Here is a 16870-nt window from a genome sequence, read left to right as displayed (position 1 = left end):
GTAATCATGTGTATAAGACGCTTAGCTTCCTCGCACAATGTGGCCCCTGACCACCTCTCTAATCTTACCTCTCTCCCATGTTCCAGCAACACTGAGCTATGGACTGGTCCCTGATTATAAACATCCTTTTTACTAATCCCAGGCTTTTGCACATGCTGTTAGAACATTCCTTCCAGTGCCTTCACCAGGCAAATACCTACTCATGCTTCAGATCTCAAGCGGGGGCAGATCCAAGTTTTATGGGGCCTAAAACTTAGACAATCTGGTCTGGGAAGAGGCTTTAAAAAAAAGAATTAAAATATGAATTCAAAATTAGGTACAAAATGAAAGAATATTCAAAATGAAAAGGAAATCACAACAAATTACTGGCACCTTAGAGATTCAGATTCCTTCTTTCTGTGTTCTCTTCAGACAATGTGGCAGAAGTGCTTAGTAGATGTGCTTCCCAATTGCATCCTGACTTCTCCTTCCCAAGAACATGTACAACTCCCAGCATTCATTGGGGGGCTTGAGGCTTAAGCTTTACAAACTTCAGGGTAAATTCACCTCTGGTCTCAGATTGTCACTTTCTCTGTGAATCTTCTCTGAACCTCCAAGATCAGATCTGGGTTCCTTATCTCTGTCCCTAGGACCTCCTGGATATACTCCCATCATAGCTCTTGCCTCTGTGCATTGAAATCACCAGGTCGGGTAACTGTCTCTTCAAATAGACTATGAGTTCTGGAAACCAGGGCTAGTTTCTTGCTCACCAGTCTACCCTCAGTGCCTAGTCCAGCACCTGGCACACGGGGGCACTCTTTAAATATCTGTTGATATTTATAATGAATGAATAACTGGTTTTCCTCCTCTAAGCTCTGGGATCCTTGATTCTCCAGAGCTGAGGAAAATCCTCCTCCCTGCTCCTTCTAGACATCCACAATTCCACAATTTCCATCTTGTGACACTAAGACAACCCCACTAGTAGGCATTCTCATAGGATAATCGGGTGTATTGACACTATTTAGTTCACTATATGACTTCTTTCAGAGCGCTTCTTAACCATGGACATATAATGCAAGAGGAGATGAGGTAAGCGTGGGATTTTTATTTTGTTTTTTTTGGAAAGAGAGGATGGGGAGTTTTCGCATTCTTCCTCAATTCATTAGCTTAGCTGGGACTTTGTTTTCAAAAATGTCAATGAAAGACACTATAGGTTGCCCAGCAAATGGCTATTTCCCTCACTCGTTGTTGCTTGTATAACCCTATTTTTGCGGGTATTCTTCCTCTCATAAGCTAAGAGATGGGGGCCCCTTTGCCATCCCCAAGGGGTGAATACTGTGTAGTCAAAGGAAACCATGGCAATTCCATTCTCCTTGCCAGAGACAGCTTTAGAGATGGGGATGTGACTCAACCCCAACCGATAAGAAATTTGGGAAATTCTTCTGCGGGTGGATTTTAGGAGAGATTTTCCTCCTGAAATAAGAGAGATATCCAAAGGAATATCCCCTTTCTAATTTTGGATTCAGTTGTGTAAATGTGATGCTTGAAGCTCAGGTTGCCATCTTGCAATCATAAGGAGACAAGCATGAAGGTAAAGTGACAGGTTGAAGATGGCAGAAAAGAAGCTGGAAAGCCTCTGGGTGCTGAGGCTGTTTGGCCCACTGGAATCTAGAATCACCTCTCTCCAAACCTCTTTTAGGTTAGGTAACAAATCCTATTGTTTAAGCCATTTTTAATCAGGTGTTCTACAAATTGTAGCTGAAAGCACCTTGATATAATTTCTAATTAGGCCAAGGAGGCGAATTGGGAGGTGAATTGAAGAATGCATAGAAATCACTTCCTTCTTTTGATGGTTGTTATGCTAATAATATACATTTCTTAGTCCTTTGAAGTTGTAAAAGCATTTCACTTTGATGATGCACTTTGTGTGAAGGTAGATAATTTACTTTTTGAGGGTAGAACATTCACATTACATTTTTAAAATAAAAATATTTCCTTATCTCTTGAACCAAACTGGAAATGAGAGAAGCCAAGTGACTGGCCTGTGACCAACCCTCATTTTAAAAGGAAAAGAGTATACCATAAGAACTCATGAGAAAACATTTCAGCAGAGAAAAAGCCTTCTAACATAGTAGTTCCCAACATTTCCAATTACAAAGGAAGTCTTTGAAGCTCAGCACCCACATGATAGTGGTTAAATTTTTAACACCTGTTCATGGTTGGGGCTGGGGGCATAGTGACAGTTACTTGACATACAGCAACACTTTTAATCAGTCCTGTTCTTTTTTCTTTTTTTTTTTTGTGAGGAAGATCAGCTCTGAGCTAACATCCATGCCAATCTTCCTCTTTTCGCTGAGGAAGACTGGCCCTGGGCTAACATCCATGCCCATCTTCCTCTACTTTATATGGGACACCGCCACAGCATGGCTTGACAAGTGGTGCATCGATGTGCACCCGGGATCCGAACCCGGGCTGCCAGCAGCAGACCACACGCACTTAACTGCTATGCCACGGGGCTGGCCCCTATCGTCACTCATGACAGCATCCCCATTAGTTTGAAAAATAATTGTGTAAGTGTGTGCCAGACATCTCTAGTTAGTGTACAGACATCTCTAGTTAGTGGAGAGGAGTGCAATGCCTCTCCAATTCTTGGAGGTCTGCAGCCCTACAGCTGGGCACCATTGTTCTAAAAAATTATGCCACTCTGCTTAAGAAGGTCACCTTGTTAGGAGAAGGTGACACCAGGGAGCCTTTCTCCTCTCCACTGGGGTGGTGATGGGGATGGTCTTGCAGCACCACTCCAAAATAGAATTTCTAAATCCTGTTTTGTTTCTTGAGTGCTATCGCTCCTGAAAACCTGACTCATTAAACGTAGAGTTCAGGTAATTAAAATAGGAAGCCAACTGATAAGAAATTAAACCAGTATGCATAATGCAGATGTCTAAGGAGGATGATATTCCCAGGGCTCTAGGAAGCAGGCTAATCAGGCTTCAATCAGGAACTCATCATTCGGAGAGAGAGAATTAATTCAGGATGGGAGGCAGGAAGGGAGCAGAAGCACAGGCAGAATCTCAAAATCTATCTGGATGAATCTCTCCTCGTTAGGAGGCAAACCCTGAAACCCGCTCCCACAGGGAGGTGTATGCCCAGAGGAGTCTGGGTGGGGAAGTTTTCTGATAACCTGCTGCAAAGAGATGCTGCTGCTTATTGCTATATACTCCTCAGAGAGGCTCTGGGTTCTAAAACCTGCTTAAACCAACACTGATTCGGACCTCTTTGGCCTACTGATTCCCAGAGAAACAACCATGCAGAGAGGGTGACAAGGAAGAGTGAGGCATTCCCTGGGGCAGGCTCCTGCAACAGACACACTTTCTTAGCAGGTTAGCGGCCTAGTCTGATAGGGTTTGTTGTGTGCTGGGAAAGAAAGGATTGGGGATGTTTCTGAATTCCCAGCTCTGTACAAATCTCTGCTGCTACGAAGTGCCTTTTTCTGAAAAATAGGAAAGCCTCAAAACGTTCCGCATTTAATTACAGCATATAGTTGACATTTCTGAGCTCTTTCCTATTTGGAAAGAAGTTCATAGAGAATATAGTCTCCTGGAAGGGGGACACCCCAAGAAATATGGCCACAGAGGAATAATATATACTTCCTTCCTAATCTTGACAGACTTGGGCCTGAACACTGTAAAACAGAACTATCACAGTGGGGCGAGGAAGGGGAGTGAACTACAGGCTCACATATTAAGCAGCAGACACTTGATACCTAAAATGGATATCCATAAAAAAGAATTACCTGCAGTTCGCCAGTAAACATTCCAAATTTAGGTTTTAAGCTATTAGTCAGTACTGATAACATGCATATGTTTTCTTCAAATAGCTTTTCAAAGTCTTCTGTAATTTTCCCAGTGTTCATGAGGAAGTTAAAACTTACTCATAACTTAAAAAGAATCCCATAGAAGAGAAGTGAGTAGATTCACATTGTTGAGGAAGCTTTGTGAAAACAAATGAAGTGATTGGCACAATTGTTAAATGGAATATGGACACTAGATTAGATACTAGTATTGCATCCATGTTAAACTTCCCAAATTTGATCATCGTACTGTGACTACGTAAGAGAATGCATTTGTTCCCAGGAAATACACACTGAAGTATTTAGGAATAAAGGAACAAAAGAGAGAAAGTGAGAATGAGAAAGCAAACATGGCAAAAGGTTAGTAGGTGAATATGGGTGAAGGATATAAAGGAATTCCTTGCACTATTCTTGAGGCTCTTCTATTAGCTTGAAATTACATCAAAATAAAACATTTACAAACATCAAATGAAGTTACTTTAGATTGACCTACTTAAACACTATACTTGCTGACTTCAGTTTTCTTAAGGGGTTAATTTAACACCAAGAGATCTCTTTCAAAAGACTTATCTTAGAGCTAAGTCTTTCCAAATTGCAAGGCCACCTTCAGAAGAAAAGGACTTATTGAAACGATCCACGTCTATCTCATGCTCTGAGACAACTCCTTTAATAACTGATATTCTTCCCAACTACAGATCATCATTTACATTTTATTATTTGATTATGTTAATATCAAATCACCCCTTCTGTATTTTATATTTCTGAAGCAGTATACCATTTATGTTTGTCTAGAAGAGATTTATATTGCCTCTTTTTTTGATTTGCACACAGCAATCAATAGATAGCTGAGCAGAATCTTAGAATCCAGCAGTGCAGCTTTAACAAATGGAGTAAATGCTTATAAAACAATCAAAGGAGAGTCCATGGACTCTTGGTGTCTTGCAAGGCAGAATCCTAACAAGGCAGAATCCTAGCACTCTCAAATTTCTCATCCTACAGAAGGAATTTCCAGGTGAGGTTACAAAACCATAATTAATCACAACAAAACCATTTTCAAATTTCTATTTTTAAAATAGTCCCTGAAGTCAAAAAGCCGTGAAAGGACTGCATAAGGAATGAAATGCAAGGAGAAATTGAAAAGTTAATTTATTATATGAAGAAACATAATATTTGAGTCAATGGCTGCAGAGAAGCAGCCTGCAAAAGCTCACATCCACAATTTATTGGCTAAGAAGTACTGACACATACACTCATAACCATGGCACTAATGTTCTAAGGTGGTTTCCAAGGAAATGCTGTATTTTACAATCAGTTTTAATGTTTATTTTCCCATTTACAAGGCTGAAAAGATTAAACCCACATTCATTTAAAGTCTAGCAGGATGAGGCATTCAAGTTGTAAAGCAGAATTATCAAAAGATGCTGCTATGTCCTTTATGAAAGATGATAGATACAAAAATGATAAACATTTGCCATCAAAAGCAATGTCTCAGATTTCAGTGGGTCTTTTTCCTCCAAGTACCACGTGTTTGGGTGCTAATTTTTGTAAGCAACTTATGGTAAGAGAAGGGGCGACTGCTGAGTTCTCTGCAAGAGCAAAGACCATTTACACTTGCCCTTCCATAAGGCCAAAGGCCAACATTATTCACTCAAGACACTCACGTGGGTGACTCTACTTGTTTCATTTCTAACAGTAAAAAAATAATAATAACCTGTTTATGGATTTGAATAACTATAATAACAACTCCTTAAATATGCATGGCACTTTAAAAATATTTTCAAAGCATTTTCACACCTATTATTTAATTTGATCTTTCTGACAACCTTGTGAGGTAGGCTGGGCAAGTATATCATCCAAATGTGGTGGGTGAGGAAACTGAGGCATAGAACAATGAAGTAACTTGCAGGGCTGGACAGGGAGATGCCAATCTCTATACTGCACTGTCTCTAGTAATGAAGAGAGAAAGTCTGAACATGTTTGATGATCTTATTTCGATATATTTTGAGGAAATACTTCACCTCCATCCAGCCAAATGATAGTGATTCAGTTGGAGCAGCAGTCATGACAAGTTATGGTATGTAATTAATTAAAGCACTGAAAGTTTTAGAAATTCAAATTATAACTGAAAAACACATTTTAACTCGCAACACGAGACGGACTTTGCTGGTTTGTTTGTCTTTAGGGCAACCTAGGTCTGCAGTCTGAACTATAATTTTGCCACTTCAGAGGTATAATATAAATAATTTTAAAACAAAAATTCTCGGTTCACCATGACTTAAATTTTCACCATGCAGAAGAAAAGCAGTGGTTTCTCTCTCCCAAGGTGAATGGACATACATGGCTCCAACGCAGGGGTATCTGTATATCAAGGGTTAAAGATGACAAAATGTCCAATTTAGTTACCAAACCTCTTTGTCCTTACAAATATGGCTTATAATTGGGCTTTGGGAGTCTGACAGAGCATCCCTGTTTGGGTTGGGGTCACTCAAGATGCTTACCTATCTTCTACATTAAAATGATTTAAAATGTATTTGAAGGCTCAGATTTTGTAATGGGTCTTGAGACAAGCTTCCAAACCAAGACTGGGAAGTAAATACCAGTCTCTCCATCCCCGTCTAATTCTGACCACAACTCCTGCTCAAATTCACCATTTTTAACCTGTCCCCTGACAGACTGACTGTTAGAAACAGGATAGGTCAGAAAGTTCGGCCGTTACGGGTCTTTAGACTGTCAACCCTGATTGACCTGCAATGTCCAGCCTAGTCAGTGACAGGTCACATGTTTCCAGGTATTTCATTATCAAGGTTTTTACGGAAAAAATAATGGTACCAGATCCAGGCATTTTCCCAAGACAATTAAGGATACACTACACAATCGTCTTATGAAACAAATAGGGTTCCAGGTTAGAGGAGAAATTATACTCAAGATGGAGATTATTAGGAGGATAAAATTGGGGATCTTGTTCAAATAAAAATGCATTCAGTTAAAGACAAAAATCTTCTGCTCATTTCATCTTTTTCTATAATTTAAAAGTTTCTGAAGTCAATATCTAACTTGGGGGGGTGATACTTTTCCTTTAAATAATGAAAATTAAAATGTCCTATATACCTGTGCTAGGTGATAGATTTCTGTGGAGTTTTCTAGAAAAACAAGTTAACCAAGGTAACTCTTATCTAAAACTTTCCTGACACGCAAGGAAGAGGGGGCGTGAATACTATGAGTTTTATTTTCTTCTTTCTTAAGAAGGCAAATCCTAGAAAATTCTAGAAATTTCCCAGAATTGTAGGACATGACTGAACCTTGAAGAGGTTTAAGCCTACCTTCTAGTAGATTCACATCTTCAACCATCCCAAGAAGGTAAGAATTCTGCTTACAAAAGTCTATATCATTTTGATGTTTTAACAACCCTCTTGATTCAGAATTTCTTCAACATATTGAAGGAACACAACTTCCCTAAAATTCTAGGGCTTCCACAACCAAATTTAGAATTCAATTTTACATCCATGTATCCTGGGGAACAAAGTCTCCAAATCTAGACTTTTGAATCAATTAGAGATAGCAGGCCAAAGTGGCTACAGTTGGTTATGTACAAAGAGCCCTAATGAGATGAAAATGGAACATCTGTGTATTCAAAAACCAAACTTGACAAGCCCTCTCTGAAAACTCTGATAGGAATGATGTTGCTGATGGTGAAACCCTGGGAACCTTCTTTGGTCATCAGGACAGCTCCTGGGTGAAAACTATGTTCAGGGAAAATAAAACTTTAGGCTACCTAGACCAGCAATCTAGAAAACCAGAAAACAAGAAAGACACTGTCCTCATTTTACCTGATGGATCTAACCAGCCCAACTCAGATATCATGGATACTTTGTCAGTGAAAAGGCCTGTAACACCTGGGAGACCATGGTCAACAGTGCATGGTGGTGCCTTAGGCTGCCCCTCCAACAGGCAGGGGTTTCCCTGACTTCTCCCCATAGTTCCCACATGCCCAAAAGCTCTCTAAAGGGGAGCAACTCACAAAGAGTTGAGAGCTAACTTCCTGCTTTGTTAACTGTGCAGGGCTCATCACTTGTATGAAGAACAGGGATCAACCCAGAAAACAATATGTCTGTGCCCCAAGAGACTCAGGTTCTATTAAGCAGAGCAGAGCTCATCGGCATTCAAGATCTGGCTGGGCATAGAACTTATTTTACTGCTAGAAGGTGTCTCATCTCTGTCTCCAGGTGACCTTAGATCCGTCTTCTCCACAGACTCACAGGATTTCTGCTGCCTGCAGTCACAGCAAACACACTTTAGCCACTCCTGAAGGCCTTCAGAAACACTGGTGGAAAAGAGCTTTTTGCAAGGATGGAAGAACTGATAGAACACGAGCATGAATAGAATGGCTGTGCAGTAGCCAATGAGCAACTGCAGAATCAACAGAGGTGCGCACACATACATATAGATGTTGGTCTTGTAAAGATACCACATGAGGAGGAGAAGGGCATTCTCAACGAATCTCAGCATGTAGTACACCAGTAGCTGGTACCAGTTCTGCGACTTGCTGATGAGGTCAGGGTTGTTGATTTTCAGCTGCACAGCTGACCAGCAGAACATGTTGATACCAGCATAGAGGAAGGTGAGGAAGCACAGCACGATGGTGGTGCCCACCCGACTGAGAGCCTTCTCGATGTTCTCAGGGAACGGGGAGCCACTGCACCAGAAGAGGATCCAGGGGTAAAAGAAGAAGCTGAGGAAGTTGATGAGTATGACCATCACCACCCAGGCCTTCAGGACGGAGGTAAAGAGGACCAGGACCACAACTCGAGTGGCAATCTCAAAGCTCCTCCAGAGGAAGATACAAACATAGGCCAGTGGCTTCACTTTTACAACGTATTCATCGTACTTGATCTTGATGGCTAGGATGTTGCAGCGCAAGGCTCCATACACAATGGATAAGAGAGAGAGGATCATAAAGATACCTGGGGAGAGAAGAGAATGAGTACTGTCAAGTCTCACCTCCACCAAGAATCCTACTGTGACAGACACTCTGTCAGTCCCCTGCCCATATTCCTTGGACGCTTCTGTTTTATGTACACAGGCTGACTTCTAGCTGTCAGTATCTGCTCACTGTGCCTGAGGGCTTTTTCCAGGGCTGCAGAAGGCTGCTCTGCCCAGGTGCCTGGCAGGCTTAAGTGCCAGGGAATTAATACCCCTCGGAGAGCCCTCAATACCCCAATTCTAGCCCTGATAAGAGCTGGAATATAACTACCCTAGCTCCCCCACCCCTTGGGTAGAATAACTCTGAGGCATGTGTTCTATACTATTTCCCAGTGTTTCCTCATGGGATTACTTTCTAGTCACCCACGGTGACAGCTGTCTAATAATGCTCCCTTTATTGGCTGCCTCCCCTTCCCTGTCTCATTTTCCTTCTCCTATGTTTCTTACACCTTCCTCCAAAAACAAATGCATTCAGGGCTGGCCCCGTGGCTTAGCGGTTAAGTGCGCGTGCTCTGCTACTGGCGGCCCAGGTTCGGATCCTGGGCGCGCACCGACGCACCGCTTCTCCGGCCATGCTGAGGCCACGTCCCACATACAGCAACTAAAAGAATGTGCAACTATGACATACAACTATCTACTGGGGCTTTGGGGAAAAAAAAGGAGGAGGATTGGCAATAGATGTTAGCTCAGAGCCAGTCTTCCTCAGCAAAAAGAGGAGGATTAGCATGGATGTTAGCTCAGGGCTAATCTTCCTCACACACACACAAAAAAAAACCCAGATGCACTCAAATCCTTGTCTCAGGATCTGTTTCAGGGTCAACTCAAACTAAAACACCTTCCTGACCCCATCTTGGTCCGTCTGAATATGTGTAGTCCTTTACATGGTTTTATAAGCTTTTTTAGCTTATAAGCTCCTGAGGAGTCAAGAGCAGCCATGTCTGATAATTCTTCTTGACGCCCCTCAACACACGCCACTAGTAGGTACACAAACAGAAGGCACTCAATAATAAATTGCTCAGTGAGTTCCTCTCTATCTGCAGGACCTTTTAAATTGGTATGCTGACTATAGAATGCTCACTTTTCTTGACTCTTCAGTTATATTCTTAAATTCCGCAGAGAGCTGAAGAAATGAGAATCTCATTGGCACTGCGAGTCAATCTGTCTTGGGCTGAAAGGCCTTAGCATTTCAAGAAGTCTCAAGTCTAGCTGTTTATTTCTTAAAATGACTTATGGCTAATGGGTTTATCCAGTTTATAAGCAGCAGCAGTTTGGGGGGACAAGATGTGACTCACTTAAATGGAGCATAGTACCATGTTCTAGAGCATGACACTGTTGGCTGTGAGTTCTATTATCTAAGAAACGTGCTGCCAACCCATGAGTACAGACTGTGTGGTCAAAACTGAAATACAAGCACTTACTACAGGCTGCTACCACCTCCAAATATTGTAGCAAGGAGGGACAGGAGGCAGGGCTTGGAGTTAGTAACTGACAGCCTGGCTCTGTTTTTACTCTTGTCTCGCCAGGCTACACTGGGGAAATGGCAATCTCTCTGGGTTCTGTTTTCTCATCCATAAAATTGAGATGATAATACCTTTCATACCTGCCTCTTAAAGTGCAGTGTCCATGTAACATAATTGTCTCTACCTAAATGTACAATTTAGGTACGAAAATAAAGGGTTTTTTCTTATTATTTTATAACTGGAAATTTGTACCTTGTGACTCCCTTCACCCATTTCACCCACCCCCCAAGCCCTACCTCTGGCAACCATCAATCTGTTCTCTGTAGCTATGAACTTGATTTTTTTGGTTTTGTTTGTTGGTTTTTAGATTACACATATAAGTGAGCTCATACAGTATTTGTCTTTCTCTGTCTGACTTATTTCACTTCGGATAATGCCCTCAAAGTCCATCCATGTTGCTGCAAATGGCAAGATTTCATTCTTTTTTATGGCTGAATAATATTCCACTGTGTATATATACGCCACATTTTCATTATCCATTCATCTGTTGATGGACACTTAGGTAGTTTCCATATCTTGGCTATTGTAAATACCACTGCAATGAACATGGGGTTGTATATATCTTTTCAAGTTACTGTGTTCATTTTCTTCAGATAAATACCCAGAAGTGAAACTGCTGGATCATGTGGTAGTTCTATGTTTAATTTTTTGAGGAAATTCCATGCCACAGTGGCTGCACCAATTTACATTCCCACCAACAGTACACAAGGGTTCCCTTTTCTCCACATCCTCTCTAACACGTGTTATTTCTTGTCTTTTTGATAATAGCCATTCTAACAGGTGTGAGGTGATATCTCATTGTGATTTGGATTTGCATTTCCCTGATGATTAGTGATGTTGAGCATCTTTTCATGTACCTGTTGGCCATCTGTATGTCTTTTTTGGAAACATATCTATTCAGATCCTCTGCCCACTTTTTAATCATATTGTTTTTTTGTACTGAGTTGTATGAGTTCTTTATATATTTTGGATATTAACTCCTTATCAGATATATGATTTTCAAATATTTTCTCCCATTCAGTAGGTTGCCTTTTCATTTTGTTGATGGTTGATGGTACTGCATGGTGACTATAGTTAATAATACTGTGTTGCATATCTAAAAGTTGCTAAGAGAGTAGATCTTAAAAGTTCTCGTGATCTTAAAAGTTCTCACAAGAAAAATATTCTCTAACTATGAGTGGTGATTGATGTTAACTAGATTTATTGTGGTGATCATTTTGCAATATATACAAATATAAAATCAGTATGTTGTACACCTAAAACTAATATAATGTTGTATGTCAATTATACTTCAATAAAAATAAATAAAATAAAATGCAGGGGAATAAAGGGATTTTTTTCTTATTTAAGTTCTTAATCAGTAGAAAAACATCTATATTTGGTGGGCATAAAAACTCTGAAGCCTTGCCACTTATTTGCCTGGGAGAAGCTCAATTTTACTCAAAGCATCAACTTTTCTCATAGTCTTTTGGCACTGACTTAAATCATGGATATCATTCACTGGAAAGACTGCCATCTAGTAATCAAATTTAAAAGACAGAAATACTATCACAAGAGTAGACTGGGAAGTAATTAGACTGAGTTATCTTTCCTGAGAGGCAAATTCAGTGAAGCAATGCAAAGCAGTACATATTGACATTGGTCATATATTTTTATATGTGTGGTTAAAAATTTCTATACCTTAAGGATTCAGTATTGAATCCTTTTCTTTCAGTTCTAATGTTTTCTCCACTATAAGAAAAATGCTTCAAAGGCAGAAGATGAACTAAGCATAAATAAATAAAGTGTAAATTATGTATTCATACATATACAGTATTTATATTATTATATTAATGGTATTTTAACTCTAAATTACTTATTACCTTTAACAATGCAATGACCCAAATAATTTTTTAAGCATATATTCATTTTCTCTTGTTAGATCAATTATTTCCAAATTATATCTTTTTCTTTATCAAGAGAATTAGCCAATTATTACCCAATTGGAGCAGCAATCAACCACTGCAGCCTTCTGAGAATACAAAGAAATTATCTTGAAATCACTGACTTCAATCATCACTCCCACTGTTGGGTGCTCACTGCATAATGTCACAGATAGAAAGGGGGCCAGGAAGAGAAATACACTTGAGAGACAAGAAGCTTGTACAAAATGCTTGGAATATACATTTCTACCTCTAGAATTAAGAAGTTATCTAACAAATGGCTAGGATGATGCTCATGCAAATACCTCCTTACTCAGATTTAAATGGAGAAAAGTTCCCTGATACCATTTCCCAAACTTATCTTCCCACAGTCAACACAAAAGAGGATCAGTTGGCAGTCCCGCCCATTTAAGTGGTACTTCATATAAGTCTAACATCCCCTAATAATCCTATTCTCACTTCCTGTGAGTGTGTGTGTGGGGGGAGGGAGGCATTTTGCTGTTTTCATCTTTTATTAGAAGGCAAGACATCACTTTAGGTAAAGCTAAAAAGAAGGCTTTGGCAATATTCCAAACCCTTGCCACACTTATAAAGCTTCTTCCTACTCAATTCCAGCCAAATGACCTCCTTCCAAATGAACTCTCTTCCTACTTCACAGAGAAATTAACTGTTATTAGGCATGAATTTGCTCATTTCCCGACTTGACACCAAAAACTTAATCTCTATGTTAAGTAATGGAGAACATTTTATTCCCCAGGATTCCACTTAGGAAGAGAATTCCATTTGTAGGACAAGGGGGAACAATTTCTTTGTTGCTTTGGAGAGATAATAAAGGCTCCTCCCAAGGTGGAGGATGGTAAATGGTTGTTCTCTGTAATGTGACTACTCTCTGTAGACCCTGGATCTTCAATAAAACGACTGAACTCATGAAATGCTTAGGTGGAATAGATTTTTCAAAAAAAATTAGTGAATCACTTCATGGGAGGAACTGAGGCAGCCTGAAGGAGTGCAGTGGCAGAAGGAAACTGGAGGAATTGAATTAGCACCGTACGCTACCGGAAATTGGAATTTTAACTAGATTTCTGAGGGACAGTATTTTTATCTTTTTATTTCTCAAATCAGTGGACAAAGTGTCTTTCTTACTGGAGCCAGAATCTCCACCTGTACTGTACTCTATCACCTGCCTCCTTCTCAAAAATCTGGCTCTATCAATTATCATCTTTCTCTTCTAAATTTTCAACTGCTCCTTCTATCTTGGCTCTTTTTCCTGAGTGTAAGAATATGCCTAAGTCAGCTGCATCTAAGAAACCATCCTTCACTGGCAAAACGTACATAATTGTTGAAGCTGTGGGACGGCTACATGGAGATTCATTATAACATCCTGTCAATTTTTTTGTATGTTGGAAAATTTCTAAAATAATAATGCTAAGGGGAAGGAAGGAGGGGAAGGAAGGAAGGAAGAAAGGAAGGAAGGGAGGGGGGGGGGAGGGGAAAAGATAAGGGAGGGAGAGGGGAAGGAGCCCGCCTTTGACCTTGCACTTCTTTCTGTCTACTACTACACTCTCTTTGATACTTTTCAGTCAATCCTCTTGAGTTATCTCTAATCAAAACACTACCATTTGACTCCTCAACCCCTTGCAACCTGAATTCTGGTCTTGCTCCTTCCTAATCTCTCTGCAATATCTGATGTTGTTCATTCCCACCTTCTTGAAACTTTTCCTGTAGAACTGATCACATCATTTTCTCCTAATGATCTTTTCACTTTCCTTGCAGCCCCTTCTCAATTTCATTCATAGGCATATCTTTCTCTTCCACTCAGGAACCATGGTTTTATTTCCCCCTTCTATCCAAGGGCCTACAAGATTTCTCTTCCTAGATATCTTATAGGTGCCTGAAAAACAAAAGAACATGGACAGAAAAAAACTTATATATCCCTGAAAATCTCCTCTTAACGTTTCCTCTAGCAGCCCATGACACCATCACCCAAGATCACCTTATCCAGAAATCTACGTGTTAACTAGCACTCTTCACCTTCCTCTCCCATCACACCCAAATAGATCTCTAAGCTTTTACTACTCAGCGTGGCATGAGCAGTTGCATGGACCAGCAGCACTGATATTGACTGGGAGTTTGCTAGAAGTGCTCCACCTCAAACCCACTGAGTCAGAATTTGTATTTTAACAAGATTTTGCAGGTGATTTGTACACACATTAAAGTGTGAGAAGTACTCCTCCCTTTCTGGTTCTGTCACTTGTTAACTCTCCTATGGCTCTTGCCACAGGGTCCTAAGTCATTTGTTTCTCTGCCACCAGCCTTCCTCTTCTCTTTGTCTGCCTGGATAAACTCTACTTGTTCTTTAAGTTTCAGTCAAAATGTCACCTCATCAATGATGCCTTTCCTCAGCCTCTATGCCACTATATTCACTCAGTCGTGCTAAATGCTTCCAAGACTCTTCCAAGCTCAGTTAACTGCCACTCTATTGGGGTCTTATAGCCACCTACACATACCTTTATCTCATCACTTGGTACCTTTGGTTTACTTGTCTATTACCTATTAGAGTGCAATCTCCTAGAGGTAGCTACTGTTTCGTACAGATTTTTTAAATATTTTCCAGTTTAATTGAGAAATAATTGACATACATCTTTATAAGTTTAAGATGTACAGTATGATGGCTTGATTTACATATATTGTGCAACGATTACCACAATAGGTTTAGTTAACACCCATCATCTCATATAGATACAATAAAAAGAAAAGAAAAAAAACTCCTCCTTGTAACGAAAACTCTTAGGATCTACTCTCAACAATTTTCCTATTAATCATAAAGCAGTGTTAACTATAGTCATCATGTTGTACATTACATGCCTAGTACTTATTTATCTTATAACTGGAAGTTTGTACCCTTTTTTGTCACCGGCACCTAGCATAGTGACTGGCACAAAGTAGGTTATCGATATATGTATGCTGAATAAATGAATGAAAAATTGCACCATCTGTGAATTGCCTTTTTTCACCAGTGAATGAGGCATTTAAGCTCCATATCTCTCACAGATATAACTGAAGTGAACAATGAGAACTCTCATTGCTACCACAAATATTGCTTTAGCTCTTTATTTTAACAGCTTTATTGAGATATAATTCACATACCATACAACTCAAAATTTAAAGTGTACAATTCAATGTTTTTTTAAGCAGACTCACAGATATGTACAACCACCACCAGAGTCAATTTTAGTACATTTTTATCACTTCAAAAAGAAACCCTGTATCCTTTAGCTATCATTCCTCCAACCTCCTCGTCTCCTCCCCTCCCCCAGCCCTAAGCAACCACTAATCTACTTTCTGTCTCTATAGATTTCCCTATTCTGGACTTTCATATGAATGAAATTATATAACATGTGGTCTTTTGTGACTGGTTTCTTTCACTTATCATAATGTTTTCAAAGTTCATCTATATTGTAGCATGTTATCAGTCCTTCATCCCTTTTTATGGTCAAATAATATTCCATTGTATGGCTGTACTACATTTTGTGTATCTCATCACCATTTGATAGAAATTTGGGTTACTTCCGCCTTCTGGCTATTGTGAATAGTGCTGCTATGAACATTTGTGTACAAATATGTTTTCATTTCTCGGGGCCGGCCCGGTGGCGCAAGCGGTTAAGTGCGCGCGCTCCGCTGCGGCGGCCCGGGGTTCGCTGGTTCGGATCCCGGGCGCGCACTGACGCACTGCTTGGTAAGCCATGCTGTGGCGGCGTCCCATATAAAGTGGAGGAAGATGGGCACCGATGTTAGCCCAGGGCCGTCTTCCTCAGCAAAAAAAGAGGAGGATTGGCGGATGTTAGCTCAGGGCTGATCTCCTCACAAAAAAAAAAAAAAAAAAAAAAAAAAAATGTTTTCATTTCTCTTGTGTCTAGAGGAGTAGAATTGCTGGGTCATATGGTAACTCTATGTTTAATTGTTTGAGGAACTGCCAGACTGTTTTCCAAAGTAATTGTATCATTTTACATTCCCACCAGCAGTGTATGAGGGTTCCAACTTCTCCATATCCTCACCAATGTTTGTTATTATTATTAACTTGTATTTTTATTATCATTAACTTTTTGATTCTAGCCATCCTAGTGGGTGTGAAGTTGTATCTCATTGTGATTTTGATATGCATTTTCCTGATGACTAACGATGTCGAGCATCTTTTCATGTGCTTATTGGCCATCTGTATATCTTCTTTAGTTGTTTTCGGTTCTTAACTATGGAACAAATTCATAACATATTTCACAATGTCCCATATGTATCTCAAAAAGTTTGCCAGAATTCAAAGGCCAGATCTGCATAGACTAATTTAAGGACAATATATTAGCCTTACCCACAGCTATCAATGAGCATTTAAAATGAAAACAAAAATAGTACAATTCTATCTTCTCATGATTTTTTAATTCCCTAAAAAAAAGGCATCAAAAAGCAAAAAGAGGATTTCCGTGCTGGCAATGGCAAATTAGCTTGTTTTGGTCCAATATTTCTGCCAAGAAAAAGTGGACAAATATCTGCGGGAAGGCATCAGAGATCTACCAAAGCAATGAGTACTTCTGGGGCCAAGATCTCTAAGAGAAGAAAAGTCCCAA

General features: G+C 39.9%; 1 protein-coding gene across 1 annotated transcript in view; it reads right to left on the bottom strand.

Annotated features, from left to right (window-relative positions):
• Window positions 1-4933: 4933 nt before the first annotated feature.
• The window catches only part of XK (X-linked Kx blood group antigen, Kell and VPS13A binding protein), a 45295-nt gene continuing 33358 nt past the window's right edge, over window positions 4934-16870 (bottom strand). Inside the window, exon 3 of the mRNA XM_058535630.1 lies at window positions 4934-8790. Coding sequence (XP_058391613.1) covers window positions 7964-8790 — 827 coding nt within the window. The 3' untranslated portion in view covers window positions 4934-7963. The remainder of the gene's footprint in view (window positions 8791-16870) is intronic.

The sequence above is a fragment of the Diceros bicornis genome, chromosome X, assembly GCF_020826845.1.
Source record: "Diceros bicornis minor isolate mBicDic1 chromosome X, mDicBic1.mat.cur, whole genome shotgun sequence".
NCBI lineage: Eukaryota > Metazoa > Chordata > Mammalia > Perissodactyla > Rhinocerotidae > Diceros > Diceros bicornis.
This window is presented reverse-complemented; position numbering and strand designations above follow the sequence as displayed.